We start from the raw sequence: 19,600 nt of genomic DNA, 5'->3' as shown, positions 1-19,600 counted from the left end.
CCTTAAATGCTTTCACCAGAAAGCCACACACCAAAGGCAGGACTCTAAGTGGGTGACTCTTGGAGTCTTCAGAAAAGAAGGAAGGAAGGGGACTAGCAACATGAAGGGAAGCACCACTGAAAATAGGAAGAGACTAACAGAAATCTTACCTTTTGTATTTGAAAATGTTTTTATTATTGTAATGTACACCCTAACTGCAATGAAAATGAGCATACACTGACTTTTTATGTATCAGGAGGGGTTGGGGGTACATAACTTTATGATAAAGGGACTATATAATTATACTGGACAGAGAACATGGGTATACAGGGATATATATGGTGTTCTGTCTGCATTTGTATTCTTTATTACTACAAGGACTGCTGATAATTCTTTTATGTGTTGTAGCTATATGTGAAAACTTAAATTGGGTCTCAATATTCATATTAATATACCTAATTTTGAACAAGTTGGCCTGAATGTTTGTGAGTGCATGCCATAGAAACTACATGCTGACAAGCAGGGCTTTGCAATTTTGCAGCAATTTGGAAGTTCACTGCATCCTGAGCTATTTCCCTTTTGAAGGATGGCAGCTGATGAGCATTCTGTCCTGTCATTCCTCCATGGGGCAGGGGAGCTCCTGTCACTCAGTTTCAGATACAGTTTTTGCAGAAGGTTTCCTGTCACAGCAGTGATCCCATGGGTAGGCTATACCTGTTTGGAGAAGATGATTCTCTAGCTAAAGGTGGGCAAATCTCCGTGCAATACCACCTTTTTTTTTTTTTTTTTTTTTTTTTTTTCCCACTGAAAGCTGCTTTATCACCAGGAAACGATATTCCCTTAGTTTCTGTCTTTAAGCATGTTTATTCTGCAGTGACTGCAGCTCAGATGTATGGAGCCAGCCTTCAACAACCTGGAGAGAAAGGAGGGTGTGAAGTGTCAACCAGCTGGCAAGTTCTGTGCTGGGCATCCTGCACTGAGCTCTCTGCAACATAGCTGTTGGGAACAGAAGGGTGTACTTGGAGTCCACGTAAGTTACAATCACTGGAAGGTGGATGAATCCTTCAAAGTTTCTATCTCCCAGCTCCTTTTATCTATTTCAGCTCTGGGCTTGTAATTCCAGGAAATCATTAATGCAAACTGCTATTTGTGACCCTTTGCTTATATTGCTTACATGGGCCCCAAAGGTGAGTCAAATGTTAAACATAAACAGCTTGTGAAGCTGTCCTGTCTATTGGAAAAGCCACAACTGTTCACAAAGTGTATCTTCCACCTGCCCTGGCTGATACTACCAAACAGGAAAGTGTCTTCTGAATGCTCTTGTATTATCACTCACAATGCAGAATGTATTATCACTTTCTACCATAAACATAGTTGCCTTGCACTCTCAATTTATTTTGGAAACTTCTCATTTGGTCTTATCTACCTCTGGCCAAAACTTTAATTTTCTGTCATTAAGACATTACAGTTCAAAATGTTAAATCATGTAATTACACAACACATCCAGGTTTACGCCTGGTGCAGACGGCTCACTGAAAATGGTGTTGAGGAAGTTTAAAGCTAAAATGATTTCTGATTATTTTTGTTAGTGCCCTGTATGAAATCACTTTAATGACATACAGGCCTTTAAGTCATTGCCATTAGTTCCTACAAATTAAGGAAAACCATGTAACACTGTTCTGTCCCCTCCTTTGCTAATGGCATAAAGATAACACGAAAGTCTTCTTATAAATATCTCTTTTTTTCTTTCAAATGACAGTTTTTAAAATAAAAAAACCTTATGAATTATTGTGTAAAATTTGTAATATTAGAAAACTGCATTAAAGAGACTATAAACTGAAGAAACTCTGCCAAACTTGAGTTACAGTTCTGGAATGTGAAAGCTGCATGAAAGTTTGCTCTCACACCTAAGCAAATAAGAAATGAGCAAGCACTATTTTTATCATGTAACGAAAAAGGAAACTTCCATTTATAGCTAAACCACAGCCATCTTCTGCCATGAATAATTTTAACAGTAAAATTCCTTATTTACGAACATTCATTATCCTATGTAAACATACAGAACCATAGGCATCAAAAGCACAGAGCAGGTGGACAATTCAGCATGGTAATGAAAACTACAGAGAAGTACAGCTTTTTCCTTTTCTGTCATCTTCTCACATTTTTGCCATCCTGTTATGTTTGATCTACATTTAACTGTTTCCTGGCCAACAATGTGCAAACAGCTGTGGCAACAGGTACTTGCTCAGCTACCATAGACTCTCATTGATGAACCTGTGGGTGCTGATCTGTATCAAAGCTTCCAGACAAAATTACCTGATTAAGAAAACAACTGCTCAAATGTCTGATCATTGCCTAATAATTTCTTGCTCTTGAAGTTTTTGTCCACATAAATGAGCACTGTTGTGATTCTCATACTTAATTTATTGTGTCTTACCCATTGTTGAGCTAAGGCATCATGTCACCCACATGGGTGGGACAAAGTTCCAGGAGCAGAGGATGAGCTGATATGGCAAATAGAGGTTCCTCTCAGGTAGAGCGTTGATTGCTCTCTAGGTACATTCTCCTGTAAAGCCATGATGAAGCCAAGACTGTCCCTTAAAGGAATCCTTTCCTTATCACAGGTTATGGGACACCCAGGCCAGCACCACCACAAAGGGGAAGGAGTCACTGGGATCCCAGACGTGACCACCCAGAAACAGGTTTTGTCCCTTGGAAGGCAGCAGCAGCACAGGGGTTCCTCCTTGAGAAAGGGGCATTCCTCACCCATGCTTGCTAGTCCAGAAGCAGAAGCCAGCACAAGCCTGAAGGCAGATCTCATGTAGATGAGGCGGGGGAAGAAGGATGAGAGAGTATCTAATACTCATGGTTACTTGTTTTAAGGGCTTTGACTTCACATTGTAGAAGCAGCTTGGAAAGCTGAGGGTTTTATTGTTTGTATCCATACTCTTATCTTTTTGTTTGTATGGGAGACATGCTAGTGCTATTTGCATGTAGCAGTGTTTTCACATGCTGACCATTTCCAAGAGATGCATGGATACTCTGCAGGTGAACTAATGCTGATGAGTAGTTCTCCCCTATCTCTTAATCTGAAAGGGGGCAAGGGGATGTAGTTTGTGGGGTAAATGTCAAAGCACTCATCCATGTTCAGTGCACAGGGGCACAGACTGATGCCACTGCCGTGTTCTGCTGGGTCTCCTTGGGGCTGAAGCTGAGCCTGGTGGCAACACATGAAGGTGGCTGGGGAGCTCAGAGGGATTTCGACTGCCCAGTTGTTGCTCAGCAGAAGCTTTTTGTGACAAGAGGGGAGAGAATGTCCTTTATAGAAGTCAAGTTGACTCTTTCTCATTTAATTTGGAAGACAGTTTTAAAAGTGGTGATCATTAGGCTTGATTGTGAAGGGCAGAGTGGGCTAGGCCCCTTTTTGTTGAGTTCTGGTTTGTTTTGAAGCCAATAGTGTGGTATGTTTCTTTGTTTAATTCAAGGAAATTGAGTTGCTGAATGATTTTTTCTGACATGCTGAGGACCAAATGTTCTGGCAGGGGTTTGTGCCAGCAATGTGAGAGGTGATGAGGCTCCAGAAGCTGTTTTTTGCTCATAAGGTGCCAAAACAGATGCATTTCTTTGATATAAGTAGCTATTGGGTACATGAGCTCTATATGGTGTAGACAAATCAGGCACAGTGGCGATGCCAAAAGCACTTGTGGCATAGCTGTGAGTGCCCTTCTGATAAGTATTTTGATTTTCAAATGCAGATGAATATTATCCTTACAGGAAAGGGTCACAGGGATAATCCTTGAAGGAAAGGAGCCTTTACCTGCAGGACAGATGCAGACATGCAATTGCAAGCAGCACACAGTTTCCCTAACTCACAACATCAGTAGGCTCCACCCAGGTGTGGAATCACATGTGATATTCAATCTTCAAGTCCATTTATCTTTGGGCTGAGTGTGCTGACTGCAATCCAGCAAGCAGGGGCCACTGTACTGGTGCTGTCAGGTATACAGATAATGGTCCCTCTGGAGCAGGACTGAGGCCAGCTATTTTCACACAACACAGGCTGCCAAACAGCAATCTAGTGGTGAAAAGCTCCTGATATCTTTGCTATTATTAGAAGCAGCCCACAAAATTACAAAGGTGGTAGATGAGCTGAACACAGAATCCTGCTCTTGCGGACAGTCAGTGAAACTAGCAGGGGATCAATTTGAAACAGATAAATGAAAGTACTTCTTTAGCAGTCAGTAGTGAGTTTCAGGAACTTGCAGCCATGCAGTGCTGGAGAAGCTGACAGTATCTGCAGGTTTAGAAGGGATTAGACAGATTCAGGGACAACAAGCCCATTAAAAAGATAAGGCAGGGACATGCCCTCTGTGGTATCTATCACATCAGATACTCAGCTGGGATGCTGCAGGACTACCAGGGGAAGGGGCTGCAGAAATAAGCCAGAACTGTGCACACTTACTAAAAAACATCTCTCTTCCTGCAACTGTGTGACAAATTACTGGTCAAAGCCAGTTTCATGTACTTAATCTAGAAATGAGTTTTATCCCCAAAGCACTGTGTGAGTATTCAGTTACTACAGCATCCTAGGTTCCCATGAGCTGACTCCTGAGCTCAAAGTCACACACTCAAGCAAGAACTAGGATGATTCTTCATTCCAGGCTCTGATCCTTAGTCCACCAATTCCTTGCTGTATGGACAGTCCCATTACACAGCTCATTGCGAGCCCCCAGCACTGTCCCCTTACTGTGTACTGTGGTAACACATATGCCATATTACAGACATTCATATTACATTGCAAAATCCTAAAGGAACTGAGTGAACAAATCTTGCATGGGGTACAGAAAAAGATGGAGACAGTGAAAATTAAATGTTAATGAAATACTGTACAAGTGAGGAGCACAATAACATCCCATCTACAGCTCTAAAAGCTAAGGATAATTCATGCATAGTGCATAAAGTACAACACTATTGAGTTTTTTTAGATTTTTGGAGGCTGAAGTGCAAAACTTCTTCTGCCCCTTGCATTTATTCTTACCCAGCTATGTAGGAAGTAAGCCAGCATGCCAACTTTTAATCATGAAATAAAATGATATTGATACTGAATATCGTTTTTAAGCAATTGCCCTTGAGTCCACCCAACAATAGTGTTTCTAAAGCAGTCCTACCTTTGTTTTCCAACTTGAGCTCCTCTGCTAGCAAGCTGTCTTGTCTGTTTCCAAGCACAAACGCCAGAAATGAGAGGATCAGGGCATCCAAGATTCCAATAATTGCCAGGATATACGCCCAGCGGACTGAACAAGCCCCCAGCGTGTACTTGTCTGTCTTTTCACCACACATCCGTTTTACCTCATCTGAATCCCAGCCATCGGGAAAAATCATACAACCCAGGACGAGACAGGCAGCTTGGAGAAAAAAGAAAAGGAGAACAATGGGATAATGAGACCAAGTTTTCATTTTGATGAGAACCCACAAAGTTATCATTAAAACAAGAGACTTTTTCATCCTGAACTCCAAAGCTAGGCTACTAAAAAAACAAGTCACAGAATTACATGCTGTGATTAAGTATTTAATATAGAAACCTAAGATGCAACATCAATTGCACACCTTGCTTAAAAAGCTGTTACATCCTGAATCCCCGGTCAGGTTTTGCATCAGCACAATCACATTTTCCTCACATGACTAATTTTTTCAATGCAATATGAAAGGACCACAGAAAACTAACAGGGAAAATGGTGAATAACGTGGATATTCAAAGGTAACACTGGATTACTGTCAAGTCATCAGGCAAACAACCAGTTTAAAAGAAAAAAAAAGAATTATCTATAATTTCTGGTCATCTGCCCTTTTATCCTAACCCATAAACACTGGACTTGGTCACTATCCAGCCAAAGACAGAGCTTGATACATTCCAAGGGTTGCCTCACAGAGGGCAGCTCTACCCCAGCGCCTGCCTGGTCTGTCCTAAGCACTGTGTAGCCCTTTACAATGACATTCCAGTCATGGGAGCTATCCCACCACATCTGTAACTGCAATGAGATCAAAACCCTGTGACTGCTCACAGACCTCCACTTCCTCATGTTTGTTCTCCATACTGCAAGCATTGTTGTACAGGCACTTTATGGAAATATTTGATTGTGTCAATATCCCAGCAGGGGTGCAAAGGGATCCCCCAGTCCTGTCCTGTGGTTATATCTTTGGCTGCTTGTGCTTTGAGATTCTCTCTCTTAAGCCTTCTTTTGTTACTGGGGTGGTTGCCATAGTTCTCCCCTTCCCACATATAATGTCTGTCAAGCCTGGCTATGTCCCCATTCCCCTTCAAATCCAGTTTAAAGCTTTCTCAACGAGCTCTGCTAACTCCTCATACAAAATTCTTTGGGACAGGTGGACCTTATTTGTTGCCAACAGGGTTGGTGTTGTATAAATTGACCTATAGTAAAGAATCTCCAAATTTTTCTGGTAACACCTGTCTTAAAGCCAGGTAGCGTCACCTTCAGCAGGACAGGATAGCATACAAAAATAAAGTAGGATAAGAAAATTCTGAAAAGAATGGTTATGTTGAATGGATTAATTCCTCAGTTTTTATTGCATTTAAGAGAATCAGAAGATCTGTATGGTTTCAGTAATTGCCTGTAGGGCCTTTTCTGACTTGGAAACAGGCACATTTCCCTCATTAGCCCTTCTATCTTACTATGGCTGATGAGACACGATGGATCCTAAACCTTTAAATGTGCTATTTGGAAAGAATGTGTTGTGTGGCTTTCAACCTTTCAAGTTTTTGTTGAGCCAGATCTCTGTTTGGAAATGACAGTTTATACACCAAGTAGCTTGTGCAACCAACAGCTGCTGTCACCATGGGACCGGTTTCTTGTCATTGTGAGAGGTTTCTTGTCTCTTCTGGACAAGCATAGGCATTATCATTTTGCATACCTCTAATGCCCATAAAATAAAAACAGACTTACACTGGATCAATATGATGAAATACTGGAAGAGGGATGTGTAAAGAGAGTTCAGGAAGGGTAGTTTCCTTCAGACAGCTACACAGTTGCTGTAGACAATGTCTTGAAAGCATGTCTGCAGAAAACATCTGATATGGGGTAAAAGATGCACCCAAGGCATTTGCTGAGTTCCTCCTGAACAGCTAATTTGTGTGAAAATATGACAGCTTATAATAGTTTCAAGGACAATTAGGCTTAGAAGCCTGGGTGATTAGATAATCACCAATCTACTCAGAACATGCAGGTTGGACAAATTGTAAATTACATATTGCCTGCCTTAACTCATTTGCACAATTACATAGGATCTTTCAAAGGCCTTAGAGCCAGTATAATAATTTATTTTCTCAAGCTGGTTACACACGCTTCCAGAAAGTGGAGTTTCCCTTACACTTAAGAGTTTCCCTCGTACTTGCAAGAAACTCCACTCAAATGATTTAGCAAATCTGCAAACTTCTCGTGTTCATGAAAATGTCCATATTTACCCAGGTAACTGTTGACAAAGTTTCATTTACTGTATAACAGCAACTACCAAAGCCAGTTTACTTTTATTAATCATCTTCAACACTTGAGAAAGCTTAATGGTCAGTTAATGATCGATAGATGTGGAATTTTTCTGCAAATTGTGCACGAATAATTAACAAATACCAACATCTCTGTCTTTTTTTTTTATTACACAGCAGATTAGACATAGTCTAAGTACTTCCTAAAAGTAATTTAACTTTGTTCTTTCGCACATAGGTAATTAAAAAAATGGACCCTTATCTCAGGAATTCAGTGTACAGCTTCCCAGCTGTGTTCCTCATATTTCCAATTAACTCCTCTTTTCTGAATTCTGTTCCTGCATTCTTTGATATAGTTGTTTAAATTTCTGGAGTCATTCTGTTGGTTGCAGTTGGACTTCTGTTGGTAATAAGACACACACATAAATGGTGTCTGGACTAGATTCCTTTGCATAAAGACACATCAAAGAGGCATTATTATAATTTTCTCTTTTCCTCATACAGTTAAGATGCTTTCTACTAGATGACTACTTAGTCAACATCTTAAGGAGCAGAAATTATACCTTACCTGTAGAGGGTAACATAAGTAAGATTAGTCAGCCTTGAGTCATTATTTGTGAAGGGACTATTTTGCACCGAATGCCTTTAAGAATACAGATTTGCTCAATAATATAAACAGGTAATGATACTTTTATCAGCTACAAGATTGAAAAGACAGATATGAAATCCACCTACAGATCTACTTTGCATTGCTAGAAATTTTTACATTTAAATTCTGCTACAGGGAATTAGAAGACTTTTCTCTGAAAGGACATTACTTTCATGTTTTATACAAATTTGTAAAATGGAAATAATTTTATGCAATTTCAGTGAAACTGCTAAGAGATGATTTTATAACACTAACATGGGTCCCATATCTTTGTCTAACTTCCACTGTCTGTAATGGCAATGTTACTGAAATGGAAATTTAACAAAAACTGCTGCTGTTTTACTACTAAGCAGTAATAGTGTTCTAATGAATTCAGAAAGTTTTGGATTTGAAAAGTTCACCGACTAAATGAAATCCTTTCAATCATCTGTTCCTACAGACTGTTTGATCCAAGTAAGAATAAAGTTCGATCTCTACTGGTTGAAAACAGCCTTCTATATGTGATCTGGATACATCAGATCAGCACCACCTTCCTGACAGACAGCCCAGCCTAGGACCTCTGTATCTGACCAAGGGCCCTCACGGTAAGCAGCAGGGGGGAATTGATAAACGACTGTCTAGTGTCACTGACACCATTCAGAACCATCTGGGCAACTGTAAAACTTATAAAAATCATATCCACATTGTTTTTCCTTTGGTTGCTTGAGGACACTCCTGGCAGGATTATTGTCTTTGTAAGGGTGGCCCTGGGTTTCCTCCATTTCTTCCTCTCCTGACAAAGTGAATGTGTTGGAAGGGACTTTAAAGACCATCTAGTTCACCCACCATGTTGCTCAGAGCCCCATCCAATCCAGCCTTAAAGATTTCCAGGGATGGTATCTATAAGTTTTCTGGGCAACCTTCCAGTGCCTCACCACACAAACAGTTGCTTTCTCCTACAGATTGGAGTCTGGTGAAGCTTTTCAAGCTTTTAAAAAATGATTAATTAACAGTAGTTAAACATGACATATATTTGCTTTTCTTCTTGAAAAGTTGTGGTTTTTTTTTTGGTTTTTTTTTGTTTTTTTTTTTTAATGTGAACAGCTAACAGGAGCTGTCACATGGTTTTCCTCTAGGGCTGTGAGTGACAAGACAAATTATTCATACTCGGAGAGAGAGCCCAGGATTTTTACCTCGTGGGATGAAAGGATGCAGATACAACACTTTCAGAGATTGGAAACAGACACTGAATTGTTGCTGGCACTGACAGACTTGTGACTCTGACCAAGCTAATATTATCACAGCCTGTGCTCTGTGCATGAGCTCAAATGGTAATTAGCAAACAAGTAGCTCACAATCCTATGGTTGTGCCAAATACGGTGACAAATTAATATTATATCATTGCATGAAATGAGATTCTATTTATAAAAAAAGCTGACTGCTATGCAGGAAACCAGTGCTGAGAAATTCCCGCTGGCAGGACTCCCCTCTCATCTTCATCCTTTTCCTGACAATAGACAAAATTTGCTTGCGTGTAGAGTATGATGATGGCAAGTTTCCTGATAAAGGAGTAAAAAAATGGAATGGGAATTATGCTGACCATCTCTTTTCTTTCCATGCCCACACATGCAAGAGTCTTCAAACCTCTGTGGTTCCAAAATGCAAAAGGTTTTTTGTTTCCTTTTTTCTCCCCCCATAAATGGCATTTACAGAAACAGTGACCCATTAAATCTCCAGTGAACTGAATAGAGTTTTTGTCATCCACATTGGTGATTAGGATTAGTCTTTCAGGAGTTTTTAGCTGGCAATGAAGGAAATGCTGAGTGGAGGTGGCTGAAGACACAGCATCAAACACAATCCTGAGTGAAGACAGAGGCTACACACCCACCAACTGAGATTGATCCAAGTGATGTGGACTGCATTTCTGAGTGGGACAATATTTCTCTGTGTTTATATTTATGTCATGGTTTGGAGGAAATGTGCAGTTCTGAAGCAAATGCCATTATTCTCTCCATTTACTGATTCCATCCACAGAAATAGTTCTGTTGCATATAATCAGCGTATTTCTGGAGGAGCCTAGAAGTTCATTTCCAGAAGTTCTTCAACATTAAGTGGGGACCTTAAAATTCTGGCTCCATGTGTGGAGCTCATCACCAAAAACCTATGCCTTAGAGAAAGCTCTTGAACTATGAAGAGCTTCCACAATACCTGGAATAGCTCTTGTGCGATACAAAAAGACAAATGTCACGTATGATCTCTTACTTCATCCTGTGTTTGGAGGCTGCCAGATACAATGTCCACCTTTGAAAAGGCTCCTCAGAGGAGTGCCAGCTGGCTCCCCAAGGAGACGACACAGCATGTTAATTTGTGCAGGAGCAGACCGAAAATTCCTGGTGGTGCTCATAGGTGGCTGCTATGACTGCAACATATGACTTCTGTTGAATATGAGGCAGTCAGTGACAAAAGTATAATGAGATTTAAGATTCAAGGGCAGTGTTCTTAGAAAGCTGGAGTGATAAAATCCTCTCTGGACTTTGGTGATCTGAGCTTCCATGTGGAATGAGGGAGGTGCCCTGTGGAATTGCTCCAGGACATTGATGTGATGGTCCCAGCAACCTCCTTCCCAAAAATAAAGGAGAAATTGTTTGTGGGTTAATATTCCTTCAAAAAACTTCAAACAATATGTATAATTGGGGCATTGGGTCCAGGAAGCAGAGCTATTTCTGATTTGAAGCAAAACCCTAAAGCCCCCTGTGATGGGGCTGCAAGAGGCTTCAGCAGTAACTACTTTAATCTACTTGTTCTCTCATTTCACATCATCTTACTTGGTAATATAGACAAGCCTGAATCTCTCCACAGGATTAAGAATATTTATAGATAGTGCTAAGGGGGAGAAAAAGTAGGAGACTCTTCCACTGCATTCCTGTGATTAATATTAAAGACATGATGCAATTATGGCCATTTGACTTGTTAGGGCTTGGACTTTCTGATAAGAAATTTGATAAGAATGCACATATATACATATATAAAGAAATATGTGTATTTCAGATGCTGATTTTAGGAAAGGGGAGAAAGAAACATTTTTGAACCAAACATTCAGTGGCTGGACAATAAAGATAAAATAATATTGTGGAAAGTGGTAGTGAGGTAGGTGTTATGGTCAGGGGAGGAGACTGGCTGAGTAGACAGGTAGCAGACATTTTGATGCCCATTAATTATGCTTAGGCTGCAAAATGGAATAATTTGATCAGCTGTTGCAAGATGTGAAGCTGGATATAACAGAAATAGGGGTGTCTGACAGCTACAACTAAAGATGAGCACTATAGAACATGAATTGTTCAGGAAGATGGAAACAATTGAGGAAGTAATGTTATATGAAGAAATGTGTTAAACTGTAAATAAATAGAAAAGAATAGTAATGATAGTGCAATCTACTTCAGTTAAACCAACTGTAAGAGAAATTTCACTACACTAAGGGAACCTGTTTTAGACTTCATGTGCTGGATTCATGTTTGGATAGAGAATTCTTTGATTTGTTAGAAACAGAAATTCTATGTGGGGTTGTATCATCTTGGGAGCATTTAACTTCCAAGTTTTGATCATTAGCCATGATAATTAAACTTTGAGATTAATGTAGTTCTATGAATAATTTAGTTAGTACAACAACTATATTAGCTGGAGAATAAAGATAATGTAAGAACATAATAGATTTTTATAAGTGTGTGGCAGGTGACCCACAAGGTGGTCCCAACAACTCCTTGTGGAAGAACATAACTTCTGGTGTTCCAGCCATGGTTATTTGCAATAGGTATTTATAGTGACTTCTCCAGAAAAAATATGGAAGCTGGGGACTATTAAGGGATGCAGGCGTAATCACTATGTGGGCAAAAAATCCTTAGAAATGTCATGATAACAAATTGCTAATAGCTGTAGCCGAGGTAGATGAATAACTGATGAAGAGTGGGTAAACTGAAATCATATACAACAAGAGATAAAAATACTTCTTTACCATGAATCAGGTGTGGGAGGTGGAACAGCTGGAAACACACAGGAAGGTGCATGTCAAAAGTTACATTTATGCTGCATCACCTCCTGTGGTGACCAAAGGCCCTGAGATGTAATGATTTTTTTTTTCTTCTCATTTTCTCTTTAAAGTATCTAAAATAACATGAGAACGGTGTCACAACTCTCTAGAGTTTTCTATAACTGTCTTTTTACCACAGGATGTGTGTTACGAGGTCTGCGTGTCAGCCGGGGTCCATGCCCAGAGATCACAGGATAACAAAGGCAGACGCCTGTGCTGGGGGCCTGGGTGTCAGTTCTCCTGCAGGCAGGTTGTCTGATGCTGTGGCCATACCCAAAAAGCACTTTTCTCACATGCTAGCCTTACCACTGGAAGTGTTTATTTCAAGTGCTGACACAGAGGAGTGCTACATCTTTGTAATTTAATGTTAACTTCTCTTTACAGCACCTGTTCTTCAGCCAAAACATATTATGGCATACTGACATGTACTAGATCTAATTAATTAATAAATTCAACACAAGTACTGTGTAGGCTACAGCAGACTGGAGAATAGGTGTTAATATGAAGGACATAGGCTAGACATTTCTTGAGGTATATACAGCTGACATTCCACCACAACTTACTGATCAAAATCGTGGAGATATTTTAAACACAGTTTTGGTAAAAATAAGGGAGAGCTGAAAATAACCTTACTTTCAATGACCATGAGTCAATTCAATTTAAATAAAATGAGAATATGAATAAAAATGTTTCTAAACCTGGATTTTAATGCATATTTTAGATAGACGAACTTTAAAAAAGGCTAAAGAAACTGCTATCAAGTTAACTAGACTGAAGAAGTTCTAATACTAATTGTGGGGCAAACCTTCAAAATTTTTTGGACAAAGATGTAAATTTTCTGAAGTATCTTGATGAGATAAATGAAATTCCAGGAATACTTTCAGCTCCGTATCGATGACTAACAAACTCTGTTTCATTCAGCCCTCATTACCTATCTTCCCAAAAGACCTTGGGAAAAAAAAAAAAAAAGATGTGAGCTGAGACCTCAGAAATTCCAGGAAAAAAAGCTGATTAGCAAAGAAAGATACATTTTGAAGGTTAGGTAATGCAAGGCAAAAGGATAGCTTTCTGAAAGTAAACCAACACATTAAGCTGCAAAGATGTTAGGAAGGTTTTTAAAATCAAATTTATTGTTGAAATAATGGTGAAAAGCATAAGTATTACCTAAATTTTAGGGAAAAAAGAGACAAAATTGAGAACTGAAAAATAATTAGGGCAACCAGTCACCATTCAATTTTATTCCAGTTCTTTGAATAATTATTGAAGGAAAGAATAACTAAAGACATGGAAAGAAATATAAAGTAACACACTTTTCAGAAAGCATTTGATCCTGTGTCATACAGAAACACTTACTAACTGGAAACTGCAGAGGTTAACATGAGAATTTAAGGTGTTTACGCAGTTTGTTCATGGGAAGCTGTCATTTTTTTGCTTGAAAGAAAAGCCCCCAGCTGTTGTGAGGATACATTGGGCTCCTCAGGGATCAGCCTGGGGGCCAATCATTTAGTGTTTTTGTTAGCAGCTTTGGCAAGAGTAGAGCTTTGCTAGTGAAATCCACTGATGGGAGGCACTACCAATGCAGAAGACTATTGGGACAAACAATGGAGAAAATGTGCATGTTGATCGTCTCTTGGGGAACCATGAAACACCAATCAAGTGAACCAATGGAAAAGACTTTTAGCAGTACTAGGGAGAGTTTTTTAAGCGTAATGTAAACACTAGACCCATCTAATGCGGGTGCTTTCTAAGCTTTAGAAGAGCGGTGTTTTCAATGACCACTTAACCAGAGCAAGCTTATTATAGGATATAAGGAGGTATTTTAAGAAAGGTATTGCATGAACCTGTAACTGCTCATGATAAGGGGACTAGATATGAAGATTTAGTAGTTCTTTTACTGGCCTATGTTCTTATGAGGAGGCTGAGAGATAAATGTCTTTGAAATTAATAAAGAATGAAACCTAGGGGGAAGAGCAACCAAAGAATTAGGAGCCTGATGGAACTACAAAACAAAAATATTGTTCTTTAAATCAAACTGAAATGAAAATCCAACCAAATAAGTGGGGGTAAGAAGCAAAGAAGCAGCTCACTGCTGGGCTCTCTCACTATGGTCTGTGTACAAATTTGTCATTCCCCTCCATTATGAAAAGTTTTAAAATGCGATAGCAAAGAATGAAAGAAGAGAGACATAAAGTGTTTTTTTTTTTTCCTGCCAATGCTCATCCAAGCTGACCTGACTTCCCTGGCAAACACCATGCATCTACAGAAGCCTGGTTTTAGACTTGGGCAGTCCATGTCTCCAACTTGTTTCTGAAATTACTGCAAATGCAAGCAAATCTAAACATGCTGGCAAGAGAGGGAGTCTGGGACTGCATCAGCCACTGTTTTCAGGATAAAAATGGTAAAATTCTGCAGGCTATAGAGGTAGAAACAGAATGAAGAAGCAAAATATATTAATTTACAAAGTAAATTTCTACATCTAAACCTATAGTGATGTCCATAATAAATAACAGGTTTAGTCTTTTTTTTTTCTAAAAATGAACAACTTCACAGCCAGTAAGAACTCATTTGCAAAAAAAGGAGGTGAAAATCTTGAAAAAGCTGTGGTAGTGTTGCCTACAAAACAAATCTGTATGCCTTACAGTAAACTGAAGAATTTTTTGATTACTCTGTATCAACACAAGGGAATGGGTCCCAGAGAGAGGGAAGAGCTATTTAACTGAAAGGACAGTCTTGGCATCTGAACAAAGGCATATAAACCATCCAGGAATACATTTAGGCTGTAAAGAAGAAGGCAGTTTTGAATTGTCAGGGGATAGGTTCTGGCACAAACTCAGTAGCTGTGGTCATGCCAAAAAAGTTTGAAGTTGTCCAAGTGTATGCTGTAAATAGTTATTAAAGACAGAGTTTGATCAGTGTATTAAAAATTTATTAGGATGTGTTTCTCTGTGAGGCTAAGTTTGACTACTTAGAGCCTTTAAAGTAACTGCAAGAACTCAGAGGTCTTGCATCAGGTGTCTTCAGACACCAGAAACCCATGATCATCTCTTTTCTCAGCATATGAGCTGTGCAATAGCTGCAGAGCTGGACACACAGACAGTGCAAAGAGCACTCGGCTGAGCCTCAGGGCAGGAGCAGCACGGAAGTCAAGCTCCAGGCTTAAGCATTACGGACATTTTGAGGAAAAGCTTCAGATTTATTTCCCTTTGACCATACATTTAGCAAACCTCTCTACCTGGCTAAACCCTGCCCCGTACAGTAGTCAGTAAAGGCCCTTGCTGACTTCTCGCCTACAGTTACACTCTGTGAAACCAGTTCAGCCTGCACTGCATAACTGTGGAGTTCACAACCAGCAAGGCTTCCTGACACTGTTAGCCAGCTCCCAGCACACCACTGCCACCTTGGACTGCAGGGGGCTGTCTGCATCTCATCTGCTAGGTGTCACCTGCCACTAACAATAGGAGGTTATTAGTACTGCAAAAAGGAATCAGCCCCCACAGACTCCTGCTTCAGAGAAACATCTGCCATGGCACCCTGGCTGTGTTCACAGTTTCATTTACATGACCACTTCAGGGTGTCTGACAGCCATAATTAGGAATTATTGGAAAGTAGGGTAATTCACCCATGCAGTACATGAAATTGCATAGGTCACTGCTCAACAGCTGAGACAGGGAATTCAAAACTGCCACCAAGAATTCAACCAATTGCTATCTGACCTCCACTTTGTTGTCATGCCATGAGAGGAACACACACAGTAAAACCACTTGCAAGAGAAAATGAAATAAATGATGCTGGGAGTGGGGAATATAGTTTTCTTAAAGTTTCATAGCCACTTCTCCCTCTGTATGGCTGCTCTCGGGGTGCTGGTGCAGAATGCTGACTCAGCACACTGATGGGGAGCAGTGAAACACCTGCAGTACAAACAGCTGCCAGGCAGATGCCTGCGCCTGCTCTTGGTCACTGTCCAGCAGGAGAAATCCCTCCTGCAGAAGCTGATGGAAATATTCAAGAAATTGCTTGGCAGTGGCTGAGATCATTAGCCACTGGTGAGACTTCTCCTCTGTAAGCCCAGATGCAGGTTCATGGCCTCTGTGACATTCTCTACCAAAGCATGACAATGATTCCCAGAATATAATGCATCATGACAGAAAACATGATTTAATGTTGAAATAAGAAGTGTTTTAAGATTAACAATTTATAGGCATTCAACCCCTCTCTGTGGGCATCACAGTCACACCCTGTGCCCTCCCTTGGAACTTTGTGTTCTCCATGTACTTTAGAGGAAAAAGTGACTTTTGAGAAGGAGTGACTGAAGTCAAGTAGAAAGATTATAAGATGGACAAATAAATACTCTGTCATGAGCAAGACAAAAAGAAACAATTGTATGCCTGGGGGGTGAAGGGGGGGGGCTCTTGGTTCTCTTGTCTTTTGTAAAGCATTAATGTTCTGCTAAAAAATGCCCTACAGCTGAGCCAATGCTATGCTTTCCTTGACATGCAGGAACTGTATTTGCCTTTTTTGAGACAGTGGGCAGAAGATTATTGGGAAAAATGATCCAAGTATTAAATCTGATCAGGATTCACCAGTTCCTTCCAGGGCTGGGAAACCTTCCATGTACTCTGCCAGAAGGTTCCAACTAGTTCTGTATGGGAAGATCTACCTCCAGACTGGCTTCGTTCCCACTTTAAAATCAGCAGCCTTCTCAGAGCTAGCCTCCACTCAACTCCCTATCTCCTCTGAGTGAGGACACCCATCCTTGGACTTCAGAGTGGTTTGTGAGATAGGAAGAAAGTGGGTCAGGATTTGAAGCACCTTTATACTGCAGGCAAGGGGGAGTGGGCAATGCAAAACTAAAGGCCTGCTGAGGGGATGACTGGAATTTGAGGAGGAGACACAGAACTGGAAGGCAGTGATATGGGGCTGTCTCCCCTGAAAAAAAAGTGGAAGTGGAAGGAGGTCACCTTGATATTGAGTTGGAATGCTAAGATTTAACTAAAATCATTACAATAATTTGAATCTGATTTCCCAAGCACAGCTGGCTGATATTGCAAATGGGCTGGCAGAGAGGCAAGACAAGTTCTGAAGAGATGATAAAGGCATTGAATTTTGTATTGTTCCTTTCAATGCCCCTGAGGCACCTGCATACATCTTCATCCCTGCACAGCTTGTCATGTGCTATTCTTCACTTATCTCTGCTATAGCTCTTCCTGATCCCTTAGTAGTTTTCATTGGAAGAAAAGAGAAATGGACAGAAGGCCTTGAGACCACTCAGCTGCATTGCTTCTTTATTCAAGTTGGCATTTGGCAGCAAGGCTTTGCTGCCTTTCAGAAGCTGATGTCTCATAGAACCTAACGGACGTAGAGGTATCAGGGGCTTTGCCCTCCTCACTGTGCATCTGAGCCCTGCATGGTGGGAGAGCCCTGGGGACTGAGATTGCTAACACTGGAGATGTTTTTGTCTTTTGCCTTTTTCCTGATAGAGGGAGATCTACTCTTACCTAGGGCCAAGCCTGTGAGATTGCTGAGCCTTCTAAACACATTGCTTTTGATATGGCAGACTTGTTAAATTTTGAGGTACTTGAAAAAATATGGAAGAATTCTACACGAATTTTTAAAATATCTTATTATAATATCTCTTTATTGGCAAACACATCTCATATTTGCTATGAAGTCAGTCTGATCAGTAATGTGTCCAGCTTTGTTCAGTACTACCACAACAGCCCTTTCCTTGGTGCTTTGGTAATCCTGATACTCCTCCCAGTTCCTAACTGGAAGGGTTAACTTTGGAATTTCACTTCTACAGAAGTATATTTCTGTGCCTGTAATTTTTGATTCTTGTTGATTAACCCCAAGATTAGCACTACTCAGCAAAGTTTACCGGTATAGTATTCAGCAAATCCTTGTGTGTATGCACATGCAATTTCAGGTCCTGACTAGGTTTATGATATCCATATGTAATACATTTTCAACATTTTGGAAGTCCAGGACATGTAGCACTCTAGTGCTGCAATACCTCTGAGGTAAAGTAATTCTTAGTACTTCCAACACAGCATACAACAGTGCTGACTTTCAGTGCTGATGCCCAGATGTCACAGAAAGTAGATCTCCCTCCACTTAAAACTTCTGCAATATGCCTATTAATATACTACTGCTGGTGATTTCTGCTTTAAAAATTATGATGTATGGTCGGACGTTGAAAGGACTCGAACAACACAAGGCAAAGCAGCAGCGCAAGGCAAAGGGAAAAACCTGGCAAGGTCACAAAATCCACTGGGACTGACATGGACTGCCAGAAAAGCGGAGTGGGTAGTTGCAAAGTTGTGTATGAAGCTTGAGAGCTGGCTAGGTGACCTGTGGAACCCCTCAAGGGCATGCTGCCCACTGGCTCGTTTAGAAGAATGAGCCAGGAGATGAGTTGTTTTGAAAGGGAGTAAGAGGATTCTAACGTAACTGGATCCAGAGATGGGGTCAGAGAAAGAAGAGTTTAACTGGGATTGCAATAACTCTGTCTGATTTCAAAAATGTTCATAGGTCCTGGAGCTCCATGTCCTTTTCTATAAATAAATAATGGCTGAAAATGTGTCTAATAAAATTGTTTCCTGAAGCAACTGCTTTAGTTTCAGTCTGGTAGGCATCAGAAAAAAAATTCCACGATCTACTCAAAATGTTCCTGAATGCATCAGGCAGCAAGTGCTTCTATCACTTGCAAGCAATTGAAAGGCAGCATAAAAGGTATTAGAGCATTTCAATAAATGTACAGAAGTATAGCATCTGCCTTGTAAACAATCCAGTATCTTTTAATTCAAATTATTTGGTTTTTGAAAATAAATGTCTAGATGAGACATAAGCTTCAAAAACTCATCCCATCAGAATCACAACTGGCTTCAGTAATTTAGCAATCTTTAAAGCATCATTCCTACCTCTCCTACCTCTATTTACCCAGGACACCCATGAATTCGTTCATTTCTCAGTCTCACAGGTCTATTTGCATTGGAAAGTGGTCCTAAAAAGTGATGAGGTTGAAAGATTTTGACCAATGTATTGGAATTATACAAAATTTACTTCAGAGTTCATGAAAATTTCTATGAAAATCTTTAGTTTGAGGAGGCACAATCTTCTGACAAACACCCTTATCAAGATGATGAAGACATGGGCATGACGAGAACAGGTTCTCTAATTCTGTCCAAAAGTCCAAGTTCAAAGCATGAAGAAAAGGAGAGGATAGAATGCTTAGACCAGCTGAAGCACAGGGACTCCAGAAATACAAAGGGAAGTGCACAAGATACCATGCAACTCCAGAGGCATCAAATACAGAGACTGTAAAATCAAACTTTCTTAAAACCTGTACAGCAGCAGCCATTATGTATGGACTCTGTATATTTGGTATTAAAGACAAAATACCATGTCACAATTT

General features: G+C 40.2%; 1 protein-coding gene across 3 annotated transcripts in view; it reads right to left on the bottom strand.

The window, feature by feature from the left end:
- The window catches only part of LHFPL3 (LHFPL tetraspan subfamily member 3), a 234,523-nt gene that overhangs the window by 73,337 nt on the left and 141,586 nt on the right, over window positions 1–19,600 (bottom strand). For all 3 annotated transcript variants that reach the window (XM_066182851.1, XM_066182849.1, XM_066182852.1), the window contains exon 2: window positions 5,148–5,384. In XM_066182851.1, the coding sequence (XP_066038948.1) occupies window positions 5,148–5,384 (237 nt within the window). The remainder of the gene's footprint in view (window positions 1–5,147; window positions 5,385–19,600) is intronic.

Source organism: Chamaea fasciata, unplaced genomic scaffold (genome assembly GCF_029207755.1).
Source record: "Chamaea fasciata isolate MVZ Bird 193981 ecotype frontalis unplaced genomic scaffold, bChaFas1.0.hap1 SCAF_5, whole genome shotgun sequence".
In the NCBI taxonomy this organism is placed as follows: domain Eukaryota; kingdom Metazoa; phylum Chordata; class Aves; order Passeriformes; family Sylviidae; genus Chamaea; species Chamaea fasciata.
Note: the sequence above shows the minus strand (reverse complement) of the source record. Positions and strands in the feature narration are given on the sequence as shown.